The sequence below is a fragment of the Nilaparvata lugens genome, chromosome 4 (genome assembly GCF_014356525.2).
Source record: "Nilaparvata lugens isolate BPH chromosome 4, ASM1435652v1, whole genome shotgun sequence".
Taxonomy (NCBI): domain Eukaryota; kingdom Metazoa; phylum Arthropoda; class Insecta; order Hemiptera; family Delphacidae; genus Nilaparvata; species Nilaparvata lugens.
Genome location: NC_052507.1, coordinates 77256800 through 77281830, shown reverse-complemented (window position 1 = coordinate 77281830; position 25031 = coordinate 77256800). Strand labels below are relative to the sequence as shown.

At 32.9% G+C, this 25031-nt stretch overlaps 1 protein-coding gene across 2 annotated transcripts in view; it reads left to right on the top strand.

The window, feature by feature from the left end:
- LOC111056325 (BCL2/adenovirus E1B 19 kDa protein-interacting protein 3) overlaps positions 1-25031 on the top strand; it is a 79871-nt gene that overhangs the window by 32450 nt on the left and 22390 nt on the right. For both annotated transcript variants that reach the window (XM_039426536.1, XM_039426535.1), the window contains one exon: positions 5957-6110. In XM_039426536.1, the coding sequence (XP_039282470.1) occupies positions 5957-6110 (154 nt within the window). The remainder of the gene's footprint in view (positions 1-5956; positions 6111-25031) is intronic.

The window sequence follows — 25031 nt, the reverse complement described above, 5'->3', positions numbered from 1 at the left end:
TTTTACCCATAATTATTCATTTTTCATATTCAATGGTAACTGTAGGAAAAGTTTAATGTGAAATACGTGAGCAAAGTTCCTCTACTGTACTCAAGAAGCCATTCCGCCCTCGCCTACGGCTCGGGCGTAAACGTTTCTTTCGGTGCAGCAAACTGTCACTTTGCACACCAGTTGCACAAATAACTATTTTATGTGTGCACCGTATTTGATGATTTTTTTTCAGATGTGTTTGTTATGTTCAGGACCAGGTTTATGTCCTATCAAATTCATAATCCAACTTCAGGACTTTTTCCTACGGTCCTTCAAAGTAAAGTTTACATGTAATCCTTGTGGGAGAAGATTTTGTGAGCTGGCCACACACATAAATAAAAATCAGCTGTTATAATCAAAACAGCCGTCGGTAGATAGTAGGCTAGACAAGAGTGTAGAGGCTTACAGCTTTATGCCAAAACAAGCCTTAGTGAAAATCGATTGGCTACACAAACAGAAACTTAATAAGAATCCTATACTATTAAACGAGCAATTTCTGTTTATATGTTTGTATTTCACCGGATCTCGAAAACGGTTCGGTTCTAACGATTCTCACGAAATTCAGAACATAGTAGGTTTATAATATAAAGATTCGAATGAAAAAGACTAAGAAATTGTCAAAAACCACAGATTTATTGATACTTAAAAAGTCTCGTCTTTATTTTCTTTCTAAGTATCAATAAATCTGTGGTTTTTGACAATTTTTTAGTCTTTTTTATTCAATATGAATAATTACCAACATATCAACTTCTCAACTAGGGTACACAAAAAATGAAAATATAAAGATTCGATTGCACTAGGTCTCATCCCTGGAAAAACTCTCTGAAGGACATTAAAAGAATAATTAATCCTTGGAAGAACAGATTTCGTCGTTTGTCGATAACAGAAGATGCGTGTGCCTGTGTGGGAGATCAGCGGTGTAATCATTCAAACAGCTTACCGTATCTCGCGAGAAATATTATCTAGAAATTTTAATAGACTCTATCAAAATAATCTGATTTGTTGACATGACATGGTTTATCACTTTAGATTAGAGTATATCATAATATTCAAAGTTAATAATTATTTTACAGTTTTAAGAGATTAGTGAGTGTTATTTTGTTATTCAATTTGGTTTGTAAACAATCTAAATTAGAACTTTTCTGTTTTTAAATATTTTGACTGAAAATTGGACCTGAATTCAAGTGTATGAAACATAACCTACTTTTTGGACAATTTATAGTGTATAAATCCAAATTCGGGGAAGAAACAGTTTTGGGCTGTGCCTGTTTGTCCTTCCCCAATCATTTTGAAGAATTGTGTCTGTTTAACAATAAAATAAATAACGAGCGAAGCTCGGTGCCCCGATATTGTTTCTTTAATTGGGCTACTCAAGTAATCGTTATTTTAGTTGGTTCTACTGTATTTTGGGTGTGAATACAGAATACTGCATTAGAATATTGGAAATATCACATAAAAATGTGAAATTCATGTTAGAAATAAATACAGTATCAGCAACAATTATGTTACAGTCACTCCCACCTATTCTGATTGATTAATCGTTTATGTAACAACGTCATTATTATTAAATAATGGCAACCACGTCAATGACACTTCTATTGAACCTTTTGTGCTGTAAATTAGCATTTTCCAAACAATTTATAATACACATTTTTACCGATAGCCTAATAATTAAAATGATTTGTGATCTCGAGTCCAATATACTACGCTATTTCTACCTACTACGTTATTATCAATTTCTATTCAAATTGGTAGTTAATACCTTTGAAATGCATTGATAGTATTGTAAACAGTGTAATGGGAAAAGTTTCACACGTCATTGAGTCATATTGATAATAATTTATCATAATAATTATGTCGTAGAACATTGGGGCTCTTCAATACGTCACTATACAAATGAAATAAAAAATCTGGTGTGGCGCACTCACACAACTTTCCTTGCCGTTATGAAAAATTGATCACTTGACGCTAGTGTGCACGCGCATCTCAAGTCTACTTATAAACAAAGATCTGAGCCAGCTGGTGACAGGACAATAACGCTGGAGACATAAGAGGTCTGCTATCTCTTCATAGTGAATCATTTAATAGAATCAACAGTTGCCAACAGTTTGCAATTGAAATAATAACATTTTATCGAATTTCGTGCTTATTTTCAATTTTAGGTGGAAATGTTACTGAACATTAATTGTAGAGATTTTCATGCTCAATCTTTTCCACTCGAAATTTTTTATTTAAATTATATCTGAGACCTGATAATTGGAAATCTAAAATCGAACTTTGCATAGATGGCGCGGAGCTCCTGAAATTTTTACAGATATGGGACTTGTGGCAGTTGATATAGCTTATCAATGACTATTTTATGTATGAATTTGATCAAAATCGTTGGAGCCGTTTTCGAGAAAATCGCGAAAAACCCTGTTTTTGACAACATTTTCGCCATTTTAGCCGACATCTTGAATTGCATTTGATTGAAATTGTTCGTGTCGGATACTTATAGTGTAAGGACTTTAAGTTCCAAATTTCAAGTCATTCCGTTGATTGGGACATGAGATATCGTGTACACAGACGCACATACACTCATACACACATACACACATACAGACCAATACCCAAAAACCACTTTTTTGGACTCAGGGGACCTTGAAACGTATAGGAATTTATAAATTGGGGTACCTTAATTTTTCCCGGAAAGCAATACTTTCCTTACCTGGAAATATGGTAATAGGGCAAGGAAAGTAAAAATTGGTGAAAATTTTTAGTTTCTTCTTCTTCTTCTTCTTCTTCTTCTTCTTCTTCTTCGTCGTGACGAAAGGGTGATGTAGGCTATGGTAGTACGTAATTCAATTCATGTAAACAGAGCCTTATCAATGACCTGATGAATGTTTTGCTATTGTTTAAAATTTTCCTAATCGCATGGAACTGCTAGTGACAGTATAATAATTGTTAGGAGTATTTTACGGTTCTACAATTATTAGTTTTAGCATGAATCATTTGTGAACGTGCAAATATAATTATTACATCATGACTAGTGTTAGTTTGTCTACTTTTTTTTGGATAATGACACGTTTATTGGAATAATTGACCGAGCGAAGTGAGGTCTAAGATTCGAGTCGACGGTTTGGCATTTCTCTTAATGTTCAAAATGTTTGTATGTTGCGCATTTACGACGAAACGCGGTAATAGATTTTCATGAAATTTGACAGGTATGTTCCTTTTTAAATTGCGCGTCGACGCATATACAAGGTTTTTAAATTTTGCATCTCAAGGATAATATAAAAGGGAAAAGGAGGCTCCTTCATACGCCAATATCAGAGTAAAAATCGGACTATAGAATTATTCATCATAAATCAGCTGTCGAGTGGATTATAAAATGCATGCCATGACGCAGCAATTCAATATCTCAATGTAACTTGGTAAAAAATCAGCAGCTGTGTAGACTATTAATCGCATGCCTCATTGAATGTAATTTTTATGCACTATTAAATGAACTATTGATTGCGTGCAATAACGCATGCAATTAATACTAAAATAACATAGCATTGTCTCTCGAAATTTCTCTGCTTTGAACTCTGGCTGTCATTTTGCCAGTATGTCTTGAAGGAGATTAGCTTTTGATGTTGGCATTTTTGATATACCAACCCCAACAGCCATTAGCCGTTTTCACACCGATATCTCGCCGACACGACATACAGACAGGATTTACTCTGATGGACAGTAAAGTGGAGGCTGCGGTTTATAACTGCGCGAGGTCTACTGTCCACAGAACTACTAGTATAATAATGACACGTTTATTGGAATAATATAATAATGACATCTCTTTGTGTAGTAGTGGACCATCAGTCTTAAAATTGACTGCGAAGCTAGGTCAAGGTTTTCTTTGTAAATTATTTTTTTAAGAGAGTTGTTTATAGACTAATTCATAACTGAAAGCAAATTCGATTGTACCTACCTATAGTGTGGTCCACGTTATAATGCCTTAGAGAAAGATAGAAGAACAATGTTGCCGATTCTTTGCCTTGCGACTACCTTCTATAGAGTAGACACCGGTATATCTGATGAAATATTAACTGTTGATTCTTGTTTAAAATAATCAATTATATCTTAAACGTCAAGGGATTATATTCTCTCATGATTATACATGAGTGTTTCAGAAGTAGTGTCGAACATTTTAGGGTATTGTTCCTGGATGATAGGAGACTACAAATGTCGTATTTGAAGTGTCCAAAACTCAGCGGTTATCATCATAGCTGCCATTTTGTTTTTTCACTTAATAATGTATCTCAAGAACTTAATGAATTATCTCAAGAACGAAATGTTGTATTGATCTGAAATTTGGCATGAATATTTATGCTATAAAGACTTAACTTTAAAAAATAAAATAGAAAATGTTCGATGTAAATTTTCAAAATGGCGGCCATTTAAAATTTTTGTGGAGCTACGTCGTTGTGGAGCTAGAAAAGGATAGCGCTATATGCTTTGTCGAATGATAGACAAGGATAGCAGCGCCTATGTTATTCAAATACTGCCATTATAACGTGGACCTCACTATAGCACAGTTTCGTCAAGACTATACATGTAGGAGTGGTGTGCCGATCAATACTATTAATAGGTATATTTAGACGTCACACCTCTATTTACATTTCTATTCATAAATCAGCCCATAATGTTTAGAGACGTGTAAATTTGTTAAGAAGCGATGTGTGTGCCACTATTCTACAGATGTGAATAACTTTATTTCAAATTTTCACTCCACATAAAACAAAATTGAAAACACTGTGAAACTTTTTGAATTTGCTACTCAACTTCTGAAACTTACTTTAAACGGTAATGAATGGAAACAACTTGGATTTTGTCATAGACTAGCTAAACAAGGTTAGATCTGTGATATTGTCAAAACCACTGATTGTATAAACACATTTTTGATTGAATTGAAATGAAACAATTTGAGATACTAGTTTCGGTTGGTATACATCATCAATCTCTGGTGAACACACTTCAAGATTAATCTGTTTACTGGAGCTCAATCTCTATTGGTCGACAGCTAATACCCAATCGTAGTACTTCACTCATATTGTATATTCTGCTGCTAAATGTTTAATCGGATCGTTTACTAGCGATTGATAATGTTGTAATAACCGAAACTAGTAACTAAAGGTGCGTACAGACTGTCGCTCTGCTCCGCAACCGAACGTCACTCCAGCAGAGCGATTGATGATCGACCGGCGAGCAACAGTGGTTCGACCGGGGAACGCGAGAAGATCTAACATCTTCCGTAACGTTCATGATGGGTGCGTGGGCGGAGCGACTGTGGTTCGATGGTGGTACGAGGGCGGTACGAGGGCGTGCTCGGTGCGGGTTGGAAGCGCGAATATGTGTACGCAGCTTTAGAGAGAATAGTGTAAAGTATCAGCTATTTTGAATTATTCAGGAATTTTTCATATCGTCAAGGAAAAACGTTTCCAATATTATAGAAATGAGAAAATAAAGATTTATTTTGCTGCGACTATTTACTGTGACTACGCCCCGTTTTGGAGAGCCAATTTTCTGACTCCAGCTGTTTAAAGTCTAGAACCACTTCCTCCGTAAACAAAGCCGTAGTGCTGATGTCACACGAATGCACTACGGCTTTGTTTACGGAGGTAGTGCTAGAACTCACCTAAATCCCGAGCTCGGAAATCGGCCCTCAATCTTGAATAAAAAAGAAAAAAAAAAATTATTTAATATGAATAATTAACACAATATCAACTTCTCGACTACACAGAAAGACCAATAAATCAGTTAGATTAATGGTCCATTACATTTCATAAGTGGACGGGTCTAAATAATTTAAATTTAAGTGGACTAAATACAATTTTTTACGATGGATGTTTCCAGTGTATTTGATTGAACGTTTGTGTTAATTTTGTTTTTTGTTTGTGATTTGCAGAATCGTGGGTTGACCTGACGGCTAGCCCAGGGAGAGTGACACCCCTGCCGTTCGCCCCCGCCGAGGAATACCTGCGACTGCTGAGGGAGGCACAGAGGGAAAGCAGCAATCAGTCTTCAGCCAGACACTCTCTAGCCTCGTCAAGGAGGGACAGGTCAGCTGATCAATCAATCAATCAATCAATCAATCTTCCTGCCATGTACAGGGCTATGAGAAATAGTGTAACTTGCTTTTGGAACGATCCTAGTATAATTTTATGACACTGATGATGTGAAAAGCAAATAGCACCAGTTGTTTCAAAAAATCAAATTTGAGATATCATTTTTCCTCAATAAAGGAGACTATAAAGAACAATTTAAAAAAAATCAGATTGATATCTTGAAAAATGACTGAGTTTTGCCTATCCAAAAATAAAAACAAGGCAATGTTACAACTCCATAACGACAACAACTGTTCCCTTTTCTGCAACATTACATGTGTTCATATAATCGACTGTTCATATAATCGACGAAAAAGTCGACTTTTCAAACGATTCTGATCAACAAAGGAGATGTTACTGCATGATAATCGATTGAAAACTCGAAATAATTTTGACCCTAGTCTCTAATATTGTCCGCCCTGAACATTTTACTCTTCCGACATCTGGTCCCTTTTCGCTTTCCACATCACTATAGTTATAGTACCGGGTGTTTCGAAAAGAATGCCCCAATTTTAAACAGCTATATTCATTTTAAAAAATGGTGCACACAAATCAATTTTACATCAAATTACTCACAGAAGTATCACGTTTATGATGATGTATTATAAGTGTTCTATGTGCCCTCTTTTTTTGAACCTCGGACGACATCTACACGGTAGCCAAATTCATCGCAGACTGTTCGCAAAATGTCTTTTCGGACTGTAGCTACTGCATCAGTTATCCTGGTTTTTAGCTCCTCGATTGGTGAGACGTTAAGGATTGCGTTTATGTTCCTTCCTTAGCACTTGATATTGAGGAGCTAAAAACCAGGTTAAGTAGATACAGTCCGAGAAGACATCTTTCGAACAGTCTGGGATGAATTTGGCTACCGTCTAGATGTCGTCCGAGCCTCAAAAGGAGGACACATAGAACACTTAAATATAATACATCATCATAAACTTGATACTTCTGTGAGTAATTTGATGTAAATTTGGTTTGTGTGCACCATTTTTTGAAATAAATATAACTGTTTAAAATTGGTTCATTCTTTTTGAAACACCCGGTATTTATATTCTCACTTTTATTTGTATGGCTAATGAAAGAATGTTGAAACACAAAGAAATATATCAAGTGTCATTTTATTTTATGACAACACCACTAGTTTCAACTCTTCAAGAGCATTAAAAGTTTATTGTAAGTTTCAAAAATTGGCACTTGAAGAGTTGAAACTAGTTGTGTTGTGATAGAATGAAAGAAATTCTTGATATCTTTTATTGTTTTCAATAGTTTTAGTATAGTATGTATGGGTGTTTAACAAAAAATACTATTTAATCATTCTTCTATTGTTGCTGATTTTAATCAATTTATTGCTAACAAAAATACTGGAGAACCAATACCAAGAATAGGACATGAATAGGTCAAATATTCTTAAACAAGCATAGGACAAGAATGAGACTTGATTCGTGATATAGGCTATGCCCCCCTCCCCTCATCAGATCGTTGATTACATTCTCCTCCCATTATCAAAATAGTCCTCATTCTTCTGCTCTATTTTCCTGTTTAAAAATCGTTGACTTCTGATATCGAAAGAATTTTCTACAATATTAAGCGCCAACCCAATCAGCCAATCGGAGATCTTCCTGCCCTGCCGACTCTCTGAAAATGCCTGAAAAACATTCAATATGGTCTGGCCCTAATTCTGCCCAATTGCCTACAGTCTCACCAGAAGAAGATTTCACAGTTACTTTTGATAGTCTTGTTCCAAGCTAGTGACCTTTAGTGACTCTCTGTTGATTGATTACTTCTATCTCCTTGAGAACAGTCGTTCAACCTCCAAATTCCAATTTCAAATGCTTCAGCATACTTATGCCGAGTCATCGGTGATGTTCATCGTAGAAAGATGTATCAGATAATTTTTAATTATTAAAAACAATATAAAAGCTTTTGAAGTACCCTTTTATTAAAAACTTTAGAATATTTTAACAACTAGTTTCGACCATTGGTCATTTTCAAGTTCATTTTATTAATTTGAATAAGGTAGCCCATATAAGCCAAGTAATTTTAAGAAACAGATAATTTATCCTGTATTTAATACTCTACAATAAGCACCAGTTTATTGTAGAAAAATCTGGTGTGGTACACTCACACAACATTCCTTGCTCATATTTGAAACTACGATCAGACTTCTGTTTATGTGTATATATTTGTTTTCATAGTACTTTTTCCTTTGTGTAAATATTGTGAAACTCGATGATTTTTTTCAGTCTTCATTTTTCTAAAGTCGTCAAAACAGCTGTTCTACAGATGAAATATCTCGACTATGTGTTCTTTTTATAAACTGCTCTACCTACCTCATGCACGAGAAGGAGGTTACTAAGTCCATTTCTCAAGGATGGGGTGGATCCCCCATTAGTCTCCCAGAAAGGAGACTCATGCCAGTTGATAGAGCTGATAAATAACTATGCAGGGTATAAATTTGAAAAAAATCGGTCAAGTTATTTTTGAGATCCGCCATTTTTCTCAAGAATATTACAGAGCTCCTGCAATTTTCTCAGAAATGACACTCATGTCAGTTGATAGGGCTTATAAATAGCTATCCATGGTATAAATTTGAAGAGAATCGTTAGAGACGTTTTCGAGAAAACCGTGAATAACATGGTTTTTTAGTGATTATCCACATTTTTCTCAAGAATATTGCGGAGCTTCTGCAATTTTCCCAGAAATGAGACTCATGTCAGTTGATAGGGCTTATAAATAGCTATCCATGGTATAAATTTGAAGAAAATCGTTAGAGCCGTTTTCGATAAAACCGTGAAAAACATGGTTTTTTAGTAATTATCCGCCATTTTGAATTCAATTTTATTGAATTTCTTATTGTCGGATCCTCATGGTATAAGGACCTTAAGTTTAAAATTTCAAGTCAATCGGTTGATTAGGAATGGAGTTACCGTGTTCACAGACACACACACACACACAGACCAACACCCAAAAATCATGTTTTTGGACTCAGGGGACCTTGAAACGTATAGAAAACTTGAAATTAGGGTACCTCAATTTTTTTGATAGCAATACTTTCCTTATCTATGGTAATAGGGCAAGGAAAGTAAAAAGATGTACCAAAGAATTTCATCCTGTGTTCAATCCTTTGTCTGTTAAAACTTGATGGAACTCTAAAAGGAACTCAGAATTGCAGACTATTTATTTGTACTGTCCAGGTCAACAAACTTCTGCGAGTTGTATACCTAGCAATTGCGTGACAATACTGTACTGTACTGTCCAAATTAATATTTAACCGGTTATATCAAGTTAGCTCAGTAGAAAGAAAGGTTGAGGTTATCATTTTCCACTCAGATCTGCGACGTTTGAATGTTTTAGTGGCGCAAGGCCACACAAAATCACCAATACTACTTATCTTCTCTCCTTTATTCTCTCATTTCTCAATCGCTAGTCACGTAGTCACCCTCTGTTATCTCTTTCTCTCTATTTGATCCGTCCATTTTCACTCTGAAAATCCTCTGTTATTATCTCATCTTCTCTCTCTCTGATCCGTCCATGTTTACTCTGAAAATCCTCTGTTATTATCTCATCTTCTCTATCTCTCTCTGTGATCCGTCCATTTTTACTCTGAAGTTCAAGATCCAAGCCGTTTTGTTGTCATTCTGTCTAGAATTTCGCTCAATTTATTGTTGTTTCCTTCTCTTTCTACCAGAGACGCCTCAATTCCGGTAACTCGTGCCAAAATCTTACTCTCCCAGCCGACTTCATATTTCAATAAATTTCTTGATGAGTGTGCAGAAACTTATTTATTGAAGCCTGGTTTACACGAGTTTCATTATTGTTATCTCTTGAATCATGCTCATATCACGCTATTGTAATGTGGATGAATGATTTACAAGTAATCTGTCTTATCAACTGGTTGCATCATTTATTCAGCTCTGAATATTATTCATGTTTACGCCCAAAATATCTGGATAAGAAACAATAAATTCATATTTTTTGCTTGTTTTGTCGTTGATTAGTAGTGGTGAACGATAAAAGCATGGGTTTTGTGGTTGATTATTAGTAAAAATAAATAATGTTGGTTTCCATTGTGGTGTGACCCCTTTTCGGTAATAATCACTTATTGAAAAAAGTATTCATAATTATTTATTTCAATATCATAGAAAATAACTAGTAAATGTGATTGACCGAGCGAAGTGAGGTCTAACATTCAAGTCGACGGTTTGGCATTTCTCATGTTTAAATGTTTGTATGTTTTTTGTTGCGCATTTACAATGAAACGCGGTAATAGATTTTCATGAAATTTGACAGGTATGTTCCTTTTTTAATTGCGCGTCGACGTATATACAAGGTTTTTGGGAATTTTGCATTTCAAGGATAATATAAAAGGAAAAAGGAGCCTCCCTTCATACGTCAATATTAAAGTAAAAATCAGACTATAGAATTATTCATCATAAATCAGCTGACAAGTGATTACACATATGTGTGGAGAAGCCAGTCTATTGCTGTATTTCCATTAAGGTCTATAGTTTCAATCAGGTACATGTGGATGAGAATACTGCGTGAGGTCTACTGTTCACAGAACTACTAGTATTTCTCAAATTATAAAAGAATAGTTTCAACTTTTCGAAAAAGAACACTTGAGAATGACATGCATGTCGAAACTAGTCTTGTATATTTTGTTAATTCTAGACTTAAATAATATCAATTTGATTCAAAATTTGCTTATTTTTTTGAACTTTAAAGAGTGTGAATTGGTTTTTGAAAAGTGAGAGTGACATAACCTACATTTTTGATTCGGACAGTACCTATAGTAGGCCTACATTTGGAAATGAGACAGTTTTGGACATAAGATTGTTGTGCCTTTCCTCATGTCAAGTTTGTACACAATGTGATAAATGAATAAATAACTTAATTCAACATATTAGTTACTAGTAGTTCTGTGAACAGTAGACCACACGCAGTATTCTCATCCACAAGTACCTGATTGAAACTATAGACCTTATGGAAATACAGCAATAGACTGGCTTCTCCACACATCTGTGTAATCACTTGTCAGCTGATTTATGATGAATAATATTGTCTATAGTCTGATTTTTACTCTAATATTGGCGTATGAAGGAAGCTCCTTTTTTAGTATCCTTGAAATGCAAAATTTCCAAAAACCTTGTATATACGTCGACGCGCAATTAAAAAAGAAACATACCTGTCAAATTTCATGAGAATCTATCACCGCGTTTCGCCGTAAATGCGCAACATAATATAAACATTTAAACATTAAGAGAAATGCCAAACCGTCGACTTGAATCTTAGACCTCACTTCGCTCGGTCAATTACAAGATACAAGTTATTTTCTATAAAATCGAACATTCAAGTAGCCGTGTTAGAATACTTTGTAAGAAAGTATGGAACAACCAAGAATTGTGCACAAACTAAAATCATCTTCATTTATTGATTCAAATTTTACACAATTCATTAAAATTGGGGAGGATATCAACACAGTATAGTGTGGCATAATTTCTATCAGACAATATATATATTTTGAAATGACTTCAACCCTCTTAACTTGAAAATGGAAATAAAATGGGTTTATCATTTAGAAAATTTCAAATCAATTTAAAGTATTATGTAGCATTCTTCAAAGATTTGCACTCGGTTGCAAAAAAATCGGTTAACTTTTAATTCCGATTAAATACCATGAGAGCCAATCAGAGAAGCTTTCTTCTCAGGAAAACCTTCTCGTGGAATTTAATCATGATTAAATATTTAACAGGATTTTGTGCAACTGAGTGCAAATCTTTGAAGAATGCTTCATAATACTTTAAATGAATTTGAAATTTTCTAAATGATAGACCCATTTTATTTCCATTTTCAAGTTAAGAGGGTTAAAGTCATTTCAACTGTCATCACAAAAAATTAATTTTAGAAACAACAGAAACTGTCATGTCTCTTTAGATCTAATGTTACTAAGCTATTTTTAGTATAGAAGACATAGCTAGCTCTCAAAATGCAGAGTTTTCATGTCACAACTATTTCTAGTCCAGGCGCTGGCTTACATTGAGCATACATGAGAGAGGCAGAGAATTTGACTTCGGATTATTGTTAGGGGGTCTTTAGTGTATATGAAACTCGATGTCGTCACGTCCCAGGGTGGTCGACAGCTTGGGGGGGAGGGGGGTAAGTTGTAAAAAACGCGCGTTTATAAAATCGCCTGTCCTGCAGTTACTATTCATAGTACAGCTTTTAATTTTTTCTCAATATTATGTACACATAACTGGCTTTCAATGTGATCCTATACATTTTTGCGATAAACCGCATAGTTTTTCCGTAAAAAAATAAAATATCTAGAAAAATGTATTTTTTTATTATGGACTTTTTGTTATTTCTCGAATATTCAAGTAATTAGCCGACTTAGAGGAAAAGGCTCCCAATAAATCGTTGTAGGCCGTTTCTTGCTGAATCCAATGATATATATAGTTTGGGGGTTACGATCATAGATGCGGCGGTGGGAGGGGAATAAGTAGCACTGTTACGCTGCGGCGCGGTCCTCCCCCATGATTAATGCGCGTAATGGCCTGTCTATCGCATCGCTCCTACTAGTCTATGCATTCAAATTATGTATTTCAGGAACGCTATCTTATGTATTTTCGGTCGCTGAACACGATTTTTCAACTCTCAAGCCTTAATAATTGATAATTCTCATCATAATATACTAATTATGGTCAAAATTACAAACTTCATCTCATTCTGCAAGGAAACTAAGAAATGACTTGAAATAAACGAAACTTGGGTTTCAAGAAATATATTAGGATAGAATAAAGATAATATTTATATATGTTTATGTTCTATTGTTTTTATCTCAAATTAATTTATTGTGAAACGCTGCAGGCTAAATAATATTATTAATTGCACACTGGCCAGGCTTACTTGATATAGTGGTCAGTTAATTTCCAAGAAATATTTGTGGAATTTCTTAGTTCTTCATGGTGGAAATGGATTCATCATTCATTCATTATCATTATCATTATGTTTAGTATGAAAATGTTAATCTTTCGTGAATCTTCAGTTTGTCGTGAACTTTTGAGAAATTATATCCAATATAATAATAGATATGTGTCAAATCAAAGTGAAATAAAAATTTAAATATTCATTCATATTATTTCTAACAGTATTATTTTAATGATATTTCACTAACTTTTGATTGATTCATCCATTATGGTATTCCAGTTCAGACTGTTTTGAAATGGTAATAAGTTATTCAGTATCAAAATTTGGGATTCGAATAGTTTTGGGCCATGCCTGTTATTCTTTCCCAAACATATTTATATGATTTGTAATTTTATCCACAAATGAATGAATGAATGTATGTATTCCTGCACGTAGCTAACGTATGGATTATTCCTTTATAGATTCTTGCATGTCACATTAATAAATCTCTGCCACAGATTTAGAAATCAAGTCTCGATGGTTTGGAGAGCATATTATTGGAGTGATTCTTCTACTCTGCTGCATCTAATATGTTCACTACCTTTGTTTGATTTTAGACCATAGACATGAAAAGCTATGTCCACCTGTATCACTCCATCTTTATTGAGAATTTTCATAACTCTTCTCATCACAAAGTTTCTATAATCTTGCAGCGTATTGAAGTTTTGAAAAGTGAAGTAGCTAGTAGGAGTTGAATCAGGAGAGCCATGTCATCATTATGCGAATTTGTCACGATATTTAGGGATTTAGTCAAATCCACAACTAGTTCACTTACAATTTCATGGGCCAAGTGAGATTAAGAGTTTTTTTCAAATATCCATCAGATGTTGACAGAGATTGCGGTTATTGTAGAAATGCATGCTGCACTAAAACTTCAATGCTGAATTATCTTTAAACAGCTACCTAGTAAAAATACAGAGATCAGATCTTTTTGTTCTAGAATTAACTAAGACTAGGATTTTTGTTTGATTGCACCGTGGAGAACGAAAGAACTCTGTTTCATTTTATAAGTGAGAATAAACTTTTACAATTTGCCACAACTATGTTCAGATGAAAATCGTTGGAGACCGAATAACTTTTTCTTTCTATACGTTCAAAAGAGAATTATATTCATATAATTATAAAACATATTCCTAGTTATTTCCATCTCTACTAATTTAGAAGTGATATATTAGAGAGTCCACTATTGTGGCATGTAATTTGGCAGAACAATGTCAGACGTTTGTCATGATGCCATGAAATGCGGCGATGCTACACGCTTTTACTAACTGCATGTTTTGTGTTACCATGTGCTGTAAAATACGATTTTCTAAATGTTTGTAATTCCGTCCGTTTTTGAGAATGACACGTGCGCTAAATGGCCTCTCGTGAGAAGGAATGTTTCAAAACCGTTTTCCAGTCCTCCCCTAGACAACAGCTTGTTTATCCTATACTATTAAACGAGCAACTTCTGTTTTTATGCTTATATGTTTAGATGTTTGGATGTTTAGATGTTTATATTTCACCGTATCTCGAAAACGGCTCTAACGATTCTCACGAAATTCAGAACATAGTAGGTTTATAATATAAAGATTCGATTGCAATAGGTCTCGTCACTGGGAAAACTCGCTGAAGGACATTAAAAGGATAATTATTATTCATCCTTGGAAAAACAGCTGATAATAATAATATTATTTCGTCGTCTGTTGGTGATGGAAGTGAGTGAGCGAGTTCATGTGTGTGGAACTGTGTCAAAATTATGACTCAGCTGTTGAACTTTTGTAATCATTCAATCAGGTACTTAGTGCCGGTTGCAAAAAATCCGGGTTTTTTTCAATTCTGATTAATTCCAGTGGATCCATCTTTTTGAAATGGTCTTCTCTGATTTGGTTCACGTGAAGTTGATCAGGATTAAAATTTAACCGGCTTTTGTGCAAATGGGTCTTTGTGAGGGAAATTCTTGCATTCCTCTGGGAATTAATCTCAATTTACTGTAATTAGATAGAACATTTTTGTATGATATTATAATTTCTTCTTTCGTAATACATGCTTTATGCTTTCTTACTACAGAGCGAAGCTCGGTCCCCGATATTGGATTTAATCCAGTTTAAAATTCAATTTAGTTTTCAATTTAGCACTGTGCAAATGGCACTAAAAGTTGAAACTTTGTGAAAACCGTTTACCAGTCCTCCCCTTAACAAAAGCTTGTTTATTGATTGTATAACTCATATTTTATGGCTAACTTCAACACACCTAATAACTTTGTTATCTCTTACTTTCATGAGTATTAAACTCAGTACTCTTTTCAACAGTTTCCTTTTATCTTGTAGCCAAATTGTCTAGAACTTGCCAATTCTCTTTTCATTCTGAAATACTTGTTGATGATATTTTCTTTTGCAAAGGCTGAAAATTAGGCGCAAGTGCCCAAGTGCCTATAGTGAGGTCCACGTTATAATGGCAGTGTTTGATTAGCAATGGTATTGTTATCCTTGTTTATCATTCAACAAAGCGGATAATGCTACCTCTTTCTCGCTTTGCTCTGTTGCCAGATCGTCTTTCAACAATGTAGAAGTAATAATTGATTGACAAAATATTTAATCTTGATTATGAAATTATTGAGAAATATAATTTCTCGCTTAATAAAATATAATTGATTATTTTAAACAAGAATGAACAGTTAATATTACATCAATAAACCTGTATCAGCTACCGTCTATAGAAGGCATTGACAAGACACAGGATCGGCAACGTTGATCTCCTATATTTCTCCACTGCCATTATAACATGGACCTCACTGTATAATATTTGTGCAAGAAAGATCTCTCTATCTTTATTTGTGAGAGCAGGCAATAGGGACCGTTAAACATTATCATTGTAACTTTGTAAATGTTTTTTAAATATATACAAAGATTTACAGTGTCTAAATTACAACAAAGTTATTATATAGTGTTTCGTCATGGAAAACAATATAAATTAGGTTTATTGTTGTTTTCAGTATAAATAAAACATGTTACATAGAGACCATAGAGGAACTATATTAAAAAATCTGGTGTGGCGCACTCACACAACTTTCCTTGCCGTTATAAAAATTGATCAACTGACACTAGTGTTCACGCGCATCTCAAGTCTACTATTCAAAGATTTGAGCCAGCTGGTGACAGGGCAATAACGCTGGAGACACTCGAGGTCTGCAATCTCTTCATAGTGAATGATTAAATAGAATCAACAATAATTTGCAATTGAATAATCACATTTTCTCGAATTTAGAGCTTATTTTCAATTTTAGGTGAAAAAGTTACTGAACATTAATTGTAGAGATTTTCATGCTCAATCTTTTCTATTGGAAATATTTTGTTTAAATTGTATCTGAAGCCTGATAATATTGTAAATCTAAAATCAAACTTTGCATAGATGGTGTGGCCCTGCTGGAATTTTTACAGATATGAGACTTGTGGCAGTTGATAGAGCTTATTGATGACTATTTTAGGTATGAATTTGATCAAAATCGTTGGAGCCGTTTTCGAGAAAAACACGAAAAACCCTGTTTTTGACAACATTTTCGCCATTTTAGCCGCCATCTTGAATTGCATTTGATCGGAATTGTTCGTGTCGGATCCTTATAGTGTTAAGAACCTTCAGTTCCAAAGTCATTCCGTTAATTGGGAGATGAGATATCGTGTACACAGACGCACATACACACACACAAACACACACACACCACACACACACACACACACACACACACACACACACACACACACACACACACACACACACACACACACACACACACCACACACACACACATACATACATACATACACACACACACACACACCACACACACACACACACACAAAAACTTGAAATTAGGGTACCTTACTTTTTTGGAAAGCAATAATTTCCTTACCTATGGTAATAGGGCAAGGAAAGTAAAAAACTATAATAGTTCTTCTATGAGACCTAAATCATGAACAGGTTGAACGCCAGAGTTACATTTAAGACACAAAAGTGAATAGAAAAACTGAAGTGATCCATATAATATATAATATTCATAAATAACATATTATAATATACTGTACATATTATTAATATATAATTGACATAATATTCTCCCTCTGTACCATGATGTTATATTCTCTATGATTGAAAAGAAATAAAAAATAGAAATCCAAGTACACTTTTTTAAATTGTTCATTTACTAGTAGTTCTGTGAACAGTAGACCTCACGCAGTATTCTCATCCACAAGTACCTGATTGAAACTATAGACCTCATGGAAATACAGCAATAGACTGGCTTCTCCACACATCTGTGTAATCACTTGTCAGCTGATTTATGATGAATAATTCCATAGTCTGATTTTTACTCTAATGTTGGCGTATGAAGGAGGCTCCTTTTTCCTTTTATATTATCCTTAATGTAAAATTTCCAAAAACCTTGTATATACGTCGACGCGCAATTAAGAAAGGAACATATCTGTCAAATTTCATGAAAATCTATTACCGCGTTTTGCCGTAAATGCGCAACATTTAAACATTAAGAGAAATGCCAAACCGTCGACTTGAATCTAGACCTCACTTCTCTCGGTCAACTATGACTAAATATGATATTATATTGAATATTCAATTGAATATTAGGTTTACTGTTGTACTATCAGTAGTGTACAGTTGCCAAGATTGGTGTAGAAAATAAATTGTGACAACGGCTGTCGGCTGGTGAACAGATAGTGTGTTCCCCAGAAAACGCATTGAACCGTATGATGAAAACCCTCACGAGCCCCCAATCTGATTTGCATTTCAAAATTGATTCCTTTGTTGATTTAATAACGTCTGACTGCTGATAACCTCCTCACAGTTGAGAGCTTCAGACAACAATAAATTGGTTATTGGTTGGATGATGTAATGTTTTTATGGATCCGCTCTCAGACCCGTTTTGTAGTTCATAATGATTGGAGTAATGCAAAAAACTTTGGAAATTATCTTTCATTTTTTTATTTCGTTTCAACTTTGAAAAAATATTGCCTTGTGGGGTTTCCTGTTTTTATGCTGTCTGAGGTTTTTTTATGGATTCATTTATTGAGTTTTTTATAGTTTATACTCTTTTCTAATTTAAGAGCACAGTGTTATGGACAATACTCAATATCAATATTAATTAATCAGTTCCATTCAGTTTACACTTGAAATGACTCTTGAAGAGTTGAAAATAGTAGTTTTGCAATAAAATAAAGGGTACTTTTGAACATTTTCCATTAATAAGTTGGTCTTTTCATCTGAAAATATACTGATTGCTCTACAAAATTGAAAATATATTGATTTAACTTTGGAAAAATTGAATAATTTACAATATTTACAGAATATTTAATGAGAATATGGCCAATTTTGAACTTTTTGAAATTCGAAAAAATAGGAAAAGTTTGAGTGATACGGGAGAGAAATTAAAGCAAGGGAAATGTAACTTAAATGTCGGATACGGGATCACAACAATGGTAATACATTGGAGACCGATATCTATTTATATCACAAGAAAGTAAAATACGAGTTTTTCAGTTGAAATTATCGGATATATTAAATGCATTATTATAGTGAGGAAGGATGGCATATATGTGCTACTGTCTATGTTATGATGGCAGTGGAGAAAGATAGCAGAGCAACATTGCCGATCCTCTGTCTTGTCAATACCTTCCATAGACGATAGTGATACAGGTTTATTAAAGCAATATTAACTGTTCATTCTCGTTCAAAATAATAAATTATATTCTATTAAGCAAGAAATTATATTTTAAAATAATTTCATAATTAAGATGAAATATTTTGTTATTCAATTATCAATTCTACATTGTTAAAAGACAATCTGACAACAGAGCTAAGCGAGAATGAGATAGCGCTATCCGCTTTGTTGAATGATAGACAAGGATATTTAATAGTTAATACCACTGTCATTATAACATGGACCTCACTATATATCCTTGTCTATCAACAAAGCAGATCACTTTTCTAGATCCACAACGTTCAACATTGTAGGAATATAATTAACCAACAAAATATTGAATCTCAATAAAATTATAAAAAAAGTATTATTCAATTATAGAAAAATTGAATTCCTTGACTAATTAAATATAATTGAATATTTTGTACAAGAATGAACAGATAATATCATATCAGATATACCGGTATAGAAATATAATTAACCAACAAAAAATTGAATCTCTATCATTAAAAAAGTATTATTTTATCATTGAAAGATTTAATTTCTTGACTAATAAAATATAAATAAATATTTTGTATAAGAATGGACAGTTAATATCATATCAGATATACCAGTATAGAAATATAATTAACCAACAAAATATTGAATCTCAATTATAAAAAATCTGGTGTGGTACACTCACACAACTTTCCTTGCTCATATTTGAAACTACGATCAAACTTCTGTATATGTGTATATATAATTATTGTTTTCAGAGTACTTTTTCCTTAGTGTAAATTGTGAAATTCGATTATTTTTTTAGTCGTAATTTTTTTAAAGTCGTCAAAACAGCTGTTCTACAGATGAAATATCTCGACTATGTGTTATTTTTATGAACTGCGCTACCTACCTACCTCATGCACGAGAAGGAGGTTACTAAGTCCATTTCTCAAGGATGGGGTGGACCCCCCATTAGTTTATCAGAGATGAGACTAATGGCAGTTGATAGGGCTTATAAATAGCTACCCATGGTATAAATTTGAAGAAAATCGTTAGAGCCGTTTTCGAGAAAACCGTGAAAAACATGGTTTTTTAGTGATTATCCGCCATTTTTCTCAAAAATATTACGGAACTCCTGCAATTTTCCCAGAAATGAGACTCATGTCAGTTGATAGAGCTTATAAATAGCTATTCATGGTATAAATTTGAAGAAAATCGTTAGAGCCGTTTTCGAGAAAACCGTGAAAAACATGGTTTTTTAGTGATTATCCGCCATTTTTCTCAAAAATATTACGGAGCTCCTGCAATTTTCCCAGAAACGAGACTCACGTCAGTTGATAGGACTCATAAATAGCTATCCATGGTATAAATTTAAAGAAAATCGTTAGAGCCGTTTTTGAGAAAATCGTGAAAAACATGGTTTTTTAGTAATTATCCGCCATTTTTTCCGCCATCTTGAATTGAATTTTATTGAATTTCTTATTGTCGGGTCCTCATGGTATAAGGACCTTAAGTTTAAAATTTCAAGTCAATCGGTTAATTAGGAATGGAGTTATCGTGTTCACAGACATACACACATACACACATACACACATACACACACACACACACACAGACCAACACCCAAAAATCATGTTTTTGGACTCAGGGGACCTTGAAACGTATAGAAAACTTGAAATTGGGGTACCTTAATTTTTTTTGGAAAGCAATACTTTCCTTACCTATGGTAGTAGGGCAAGGAAAGTAAAAAGTATTATTTTATCATTGAAAAATTTAATTTCTTGGCTAATAAAATATAATTGAATATTTTGTACAAGACATATCAGATATACCGATATAGAAATATAATTAACCAACAAAATTCTGAATCTCAATTATAAAAAAGTATTATTTTATCATTGAAAAATCTAATTTCTTGACTAATAAAATATAATTGAATGTTTTGAACAAGAATGAACAGATATCATATCAGATATACCGGTATCAGTATATATCTAACGATATATCGGTATAGATTCTTTATATTTGATTATTTTTATATTGTATAAAAATTATTTTGTGTTTTATTTCAATTTTTGTGAAAGTGAGGAAGAATCAATAAATATAAATAATTATAAAAAAATAGATTTCAGTATACCGGTTCGATATATCTATCATCTATAGAAGGCAGTTGCTACTTGATGCTATTCTTTATCATAAATAAAAATACGATTCTGAGTACCTTTTTAAATTGTTTTGTGACATAATAATTTAAAAGGGTACTTAGATACATATTTTCATTTATATTAAATGTAGTCCTAAAGAAAAAAGACAATTCTTCATCATCTATACGAATTTGAATATACTATACAATCCCCCTTTGTCTCTATAAGAAGTAACATTATATTGACGTACTACTTACTGTATTGAATGAAAAAGAAATATGAATATTTTCAATGTGTATATGAATAGTTCAATATAAATGAATAATTACCACTATATCAACTTCTCAACTACACAAAAAAATCTTACTGTATTCTTGGCTCTCATTCCTATTTGTTGTTTATATGCCCCATTCGAATAAACATTAGCTTGAATTAGCTGCAATAGATGCTCTCTCTCTATCTCTCTCGTGAGCAACATGTGTACTAAATACTCACACCAAATAAACTCCTTGTTAAAATTAGCTACCTCAGTGATCAATGTTTAGTCTTAGAGTTGCGGCTGAATGTTTCTCCAAACACTGAATATCTCTTTTATTCGGTTTTGGCTCTTGAGTATCCTACATGTGTCTGTTGTGTGTTTGTATTTACAACTTTCACGCTTTTTCAAATTCTTCCTATTCACTTTGTTGAGAAGCACATGTAGTATGTGATAACATGATATTGTCATGAAACAGTTCCAGAATCAATTTAGAATCTTGATTGGAGTTGAACAAATATTTTCATCGTTGAGAATTTATTGTTTATAGCTGTTATATTCTATTTTTATAAAATAAAATTATAGTAGACAAGTCCTTTATTTACAGGTAACTTATACAGGCAAGTCCTTCAAGACAAGTTACAAATTAGAATATATTGAAATGTATGAATTCAGAGCTACTTTCTTTCTTATAAAATATAATTATTATAGTACCCTTTGAAATTAATAAAATAATAGAATAAGTAACTAGCAGTTACAATTTTTAATTTATTAATTTCAAAGGGTACTATAATTTATTTTATAAAAATACAAGAAAGTAGCTCTGAATTCATACATTTCAATATATTCTAATTTGTAACTTGTCTCAAAGGACTTGCCTGTCAGGAAAATGAATACAATATAAATTTAGGGAATTTTTAATTAATTCATAATCTATAATGCTTGATCATAAACTTGAACCTCTAATTACAGTGAAATACATTTTTCAGCTTCCCGTTTTTAAATGGATCTCTCTTCAAATATTTTATCAGCTCGTTTCTGTTTTGTAATTCTGGAATTTTCCACCATTTCTTATAGAATCACTTAAAAATGTTAAATGGACAATGTAATGTTGTGACTGGCGTCGAAAATGTTAATGAACTATAGTGAGGTCCACGTTATAATGGCAGTGGAGAAAGATAGGTGAACAACGTTGCCGATCCTCTGTCTTGTCAATGCCTTCTATGGAGGGTAACTGACACAGGTTTATTGATGTAATATTAACTGTTCATTCTCGTTTAAAATAATAAATTATATTTTATCAAGCAAGAAATAAATATTTTTCAATAATTGCATGATGAATTTTCATAATTAAATATTTTGTTAATATTAATTATTAATTCTACATTGTTGAAAGACGATCTGGCAACAGAGCAAAGCGAGAAACAGGTAGCGCTTGAATGATAGACAAACATAGCAATACCATTGCTTATCAAAAACTGCCATTATAACATGTACCTCACTAAAGGTGTTGTTTCACGAATTCTGGAATAAATGAAGTTTTATTCAGAGGAACTCCATGAAGTTTTCGTTCGTTTCTTTTCAGTGAATAATACCACAGAATTAATATAGCAGATTATAGAATTATTATAGAAGATTTCTCTGATAATACCTATTGAGCGAGCATTAGTTTATACTCATACTCAACTCACACTTACGCGACTCAGGTCGAGAAGAGAAGAGACTCTAGTCGAGAGCATGATGTGTTTCCAAATGATGACACTCAGACCAGTCGATTCTAGACTCCGCGACGTCATCGTTTGAAAACACAAATGCTCTCGACTAGAGTCTAGTCTCTTCTCGACCTGAGTCGCGTAAGTGTGAGTTGTGACTGAATCTCAAAATATTTGAATTAGTTTTCGTTCTTTTCCTTGACCTTTCTTGTACTACTGTATTACCTATTGTACAAGCATTTTAGTTTAAATCTCAGGAAATTGGAAAACGTGTTTGTATGTTGCTATTTAGTGAGCTATTTGTTGAGGTTGTGATGGTATGCGGTCGAGTGGAGGGAGAGAGAGAGAGAGACATGATGGCGAGTGAAAATTAAGGTGAAAATAATTGAACGGACTTGTTGTTACGGCAGGTTGATGTTCTTGGGGCCGCTACTGGGTGTGCTGTAGTGCTAGATTCACACCAAACTGTCAGAATTGGCCAAATGGGGAACATTGATGCTACGGCTAAGGAGTACTGCAATAGTTGGAAAATATTTATTTATTTATTCATCTATTTATTTATTTATTTAATTAATTAATTTATTTATTTATTATTTATTTATTTATTTATTCATTTATTCATTATTCATTTATTCATTTATTCATTTATTCATTTATTCATTTATTCATTTATTCATTTATTCATTTATTCATTTATTCATTTTCATTTATTCATTTATTCATTATTCATTTATTCATTTATCATTTATTCATTTATTCATTATTCATTTATTCATTATTCATTTATCATTTATTCATTTATTCATTATTCATTATTCATTTATTCATTTATTCATTTATTCATTTATTCATTTATTCATTTATTCATTTATTCATTATTCATTTATTCATTATTCATTTATTCATTTATTCATTTATTCATTTATTCATTTATTCATTTATTCTTTATTCATTTATTCATTTATTCATTTATTCATTTATTCATTTATTCATTTATTCATTTATTCATTTATTCATTTATTCATTTATCTATTTATTGGATAGAGCAAACAATACAATATTCGGAAAATAAAAGACAGACTATTGCCCAAAACTTCTCCAATTTCCTAATTTTGTCTCATTTATTCATTTATCTATTTATTGGATAGAGCAAACAATACAATATTCGGAAAATAAAAGACAGACTATTGCCCAAAACTTCTCCAATTTCCTAATTTTGTCTCATTTATTCATTTATCTATTTATTGGATAGAGCAAACAATACAATATTCGGAAAATAAAAGACAGACTATTGCCCAAAACTTCTCCAATTTCCTAATTTTGTCTCATTTATTCATTTATCTATTTATTGGATAGAGCAAACAATACAATATTCGGAAAATAAAAGACAGACTATTGCCCAAAACTTCTCCAATTTCCTAATTTTGTCTCATTTATTCATTTATCTATTTATTGGATAGAGCAAACAATACAATATTCGGAAAATAAAAGACAGACTATTGCCCAAAACTTCTCCAATTTCCTAATTTTGTCTCAAATTGTCCAACTATTATCCTATTATATTAAGCGAGCAATTTCTATATTTATATATCTGGTTATTTTTATATCTGGTTATTTATGTTTTACGGATCTCGAAATCGGCTCTAACGATTCTCACGAAATTTGGAACATAGTCGGTTTATGATATAAAGATTCGATTGCACTAGGTCTCATTCTCTGGAGAACTCGCTGAACGACAAGGATATTCATCCTTGGAAAACAGATGATAATTTCGTCGTCACAGAAGATGCGTGTGCCTGTGTGGGAGAGAGAATGAATTATTTCCAGCTGTGTAATCATAATCAATCAGCGAGATATTTTATCTAGCTAGACAATTTAATCGATTTGATCAACATAATCTGATTTGTTGACATGACAATATGATAATCCTCCTAAACTAGAGTATATCATAATTTTCAAAGTTGATCATTATTTGACAATTTCAAGTGATTAGTGAGTGTTATTTTGTTATTCAATTTGGTTTTTATATAATCTAAATTATTTTTTTTTGTTTTCAAATGTTTGATCAGAAAATTGAACTTGAATTCAAGTGTGTGGAACATAACCTACTTTCTGGACTATTTATAGTGTATA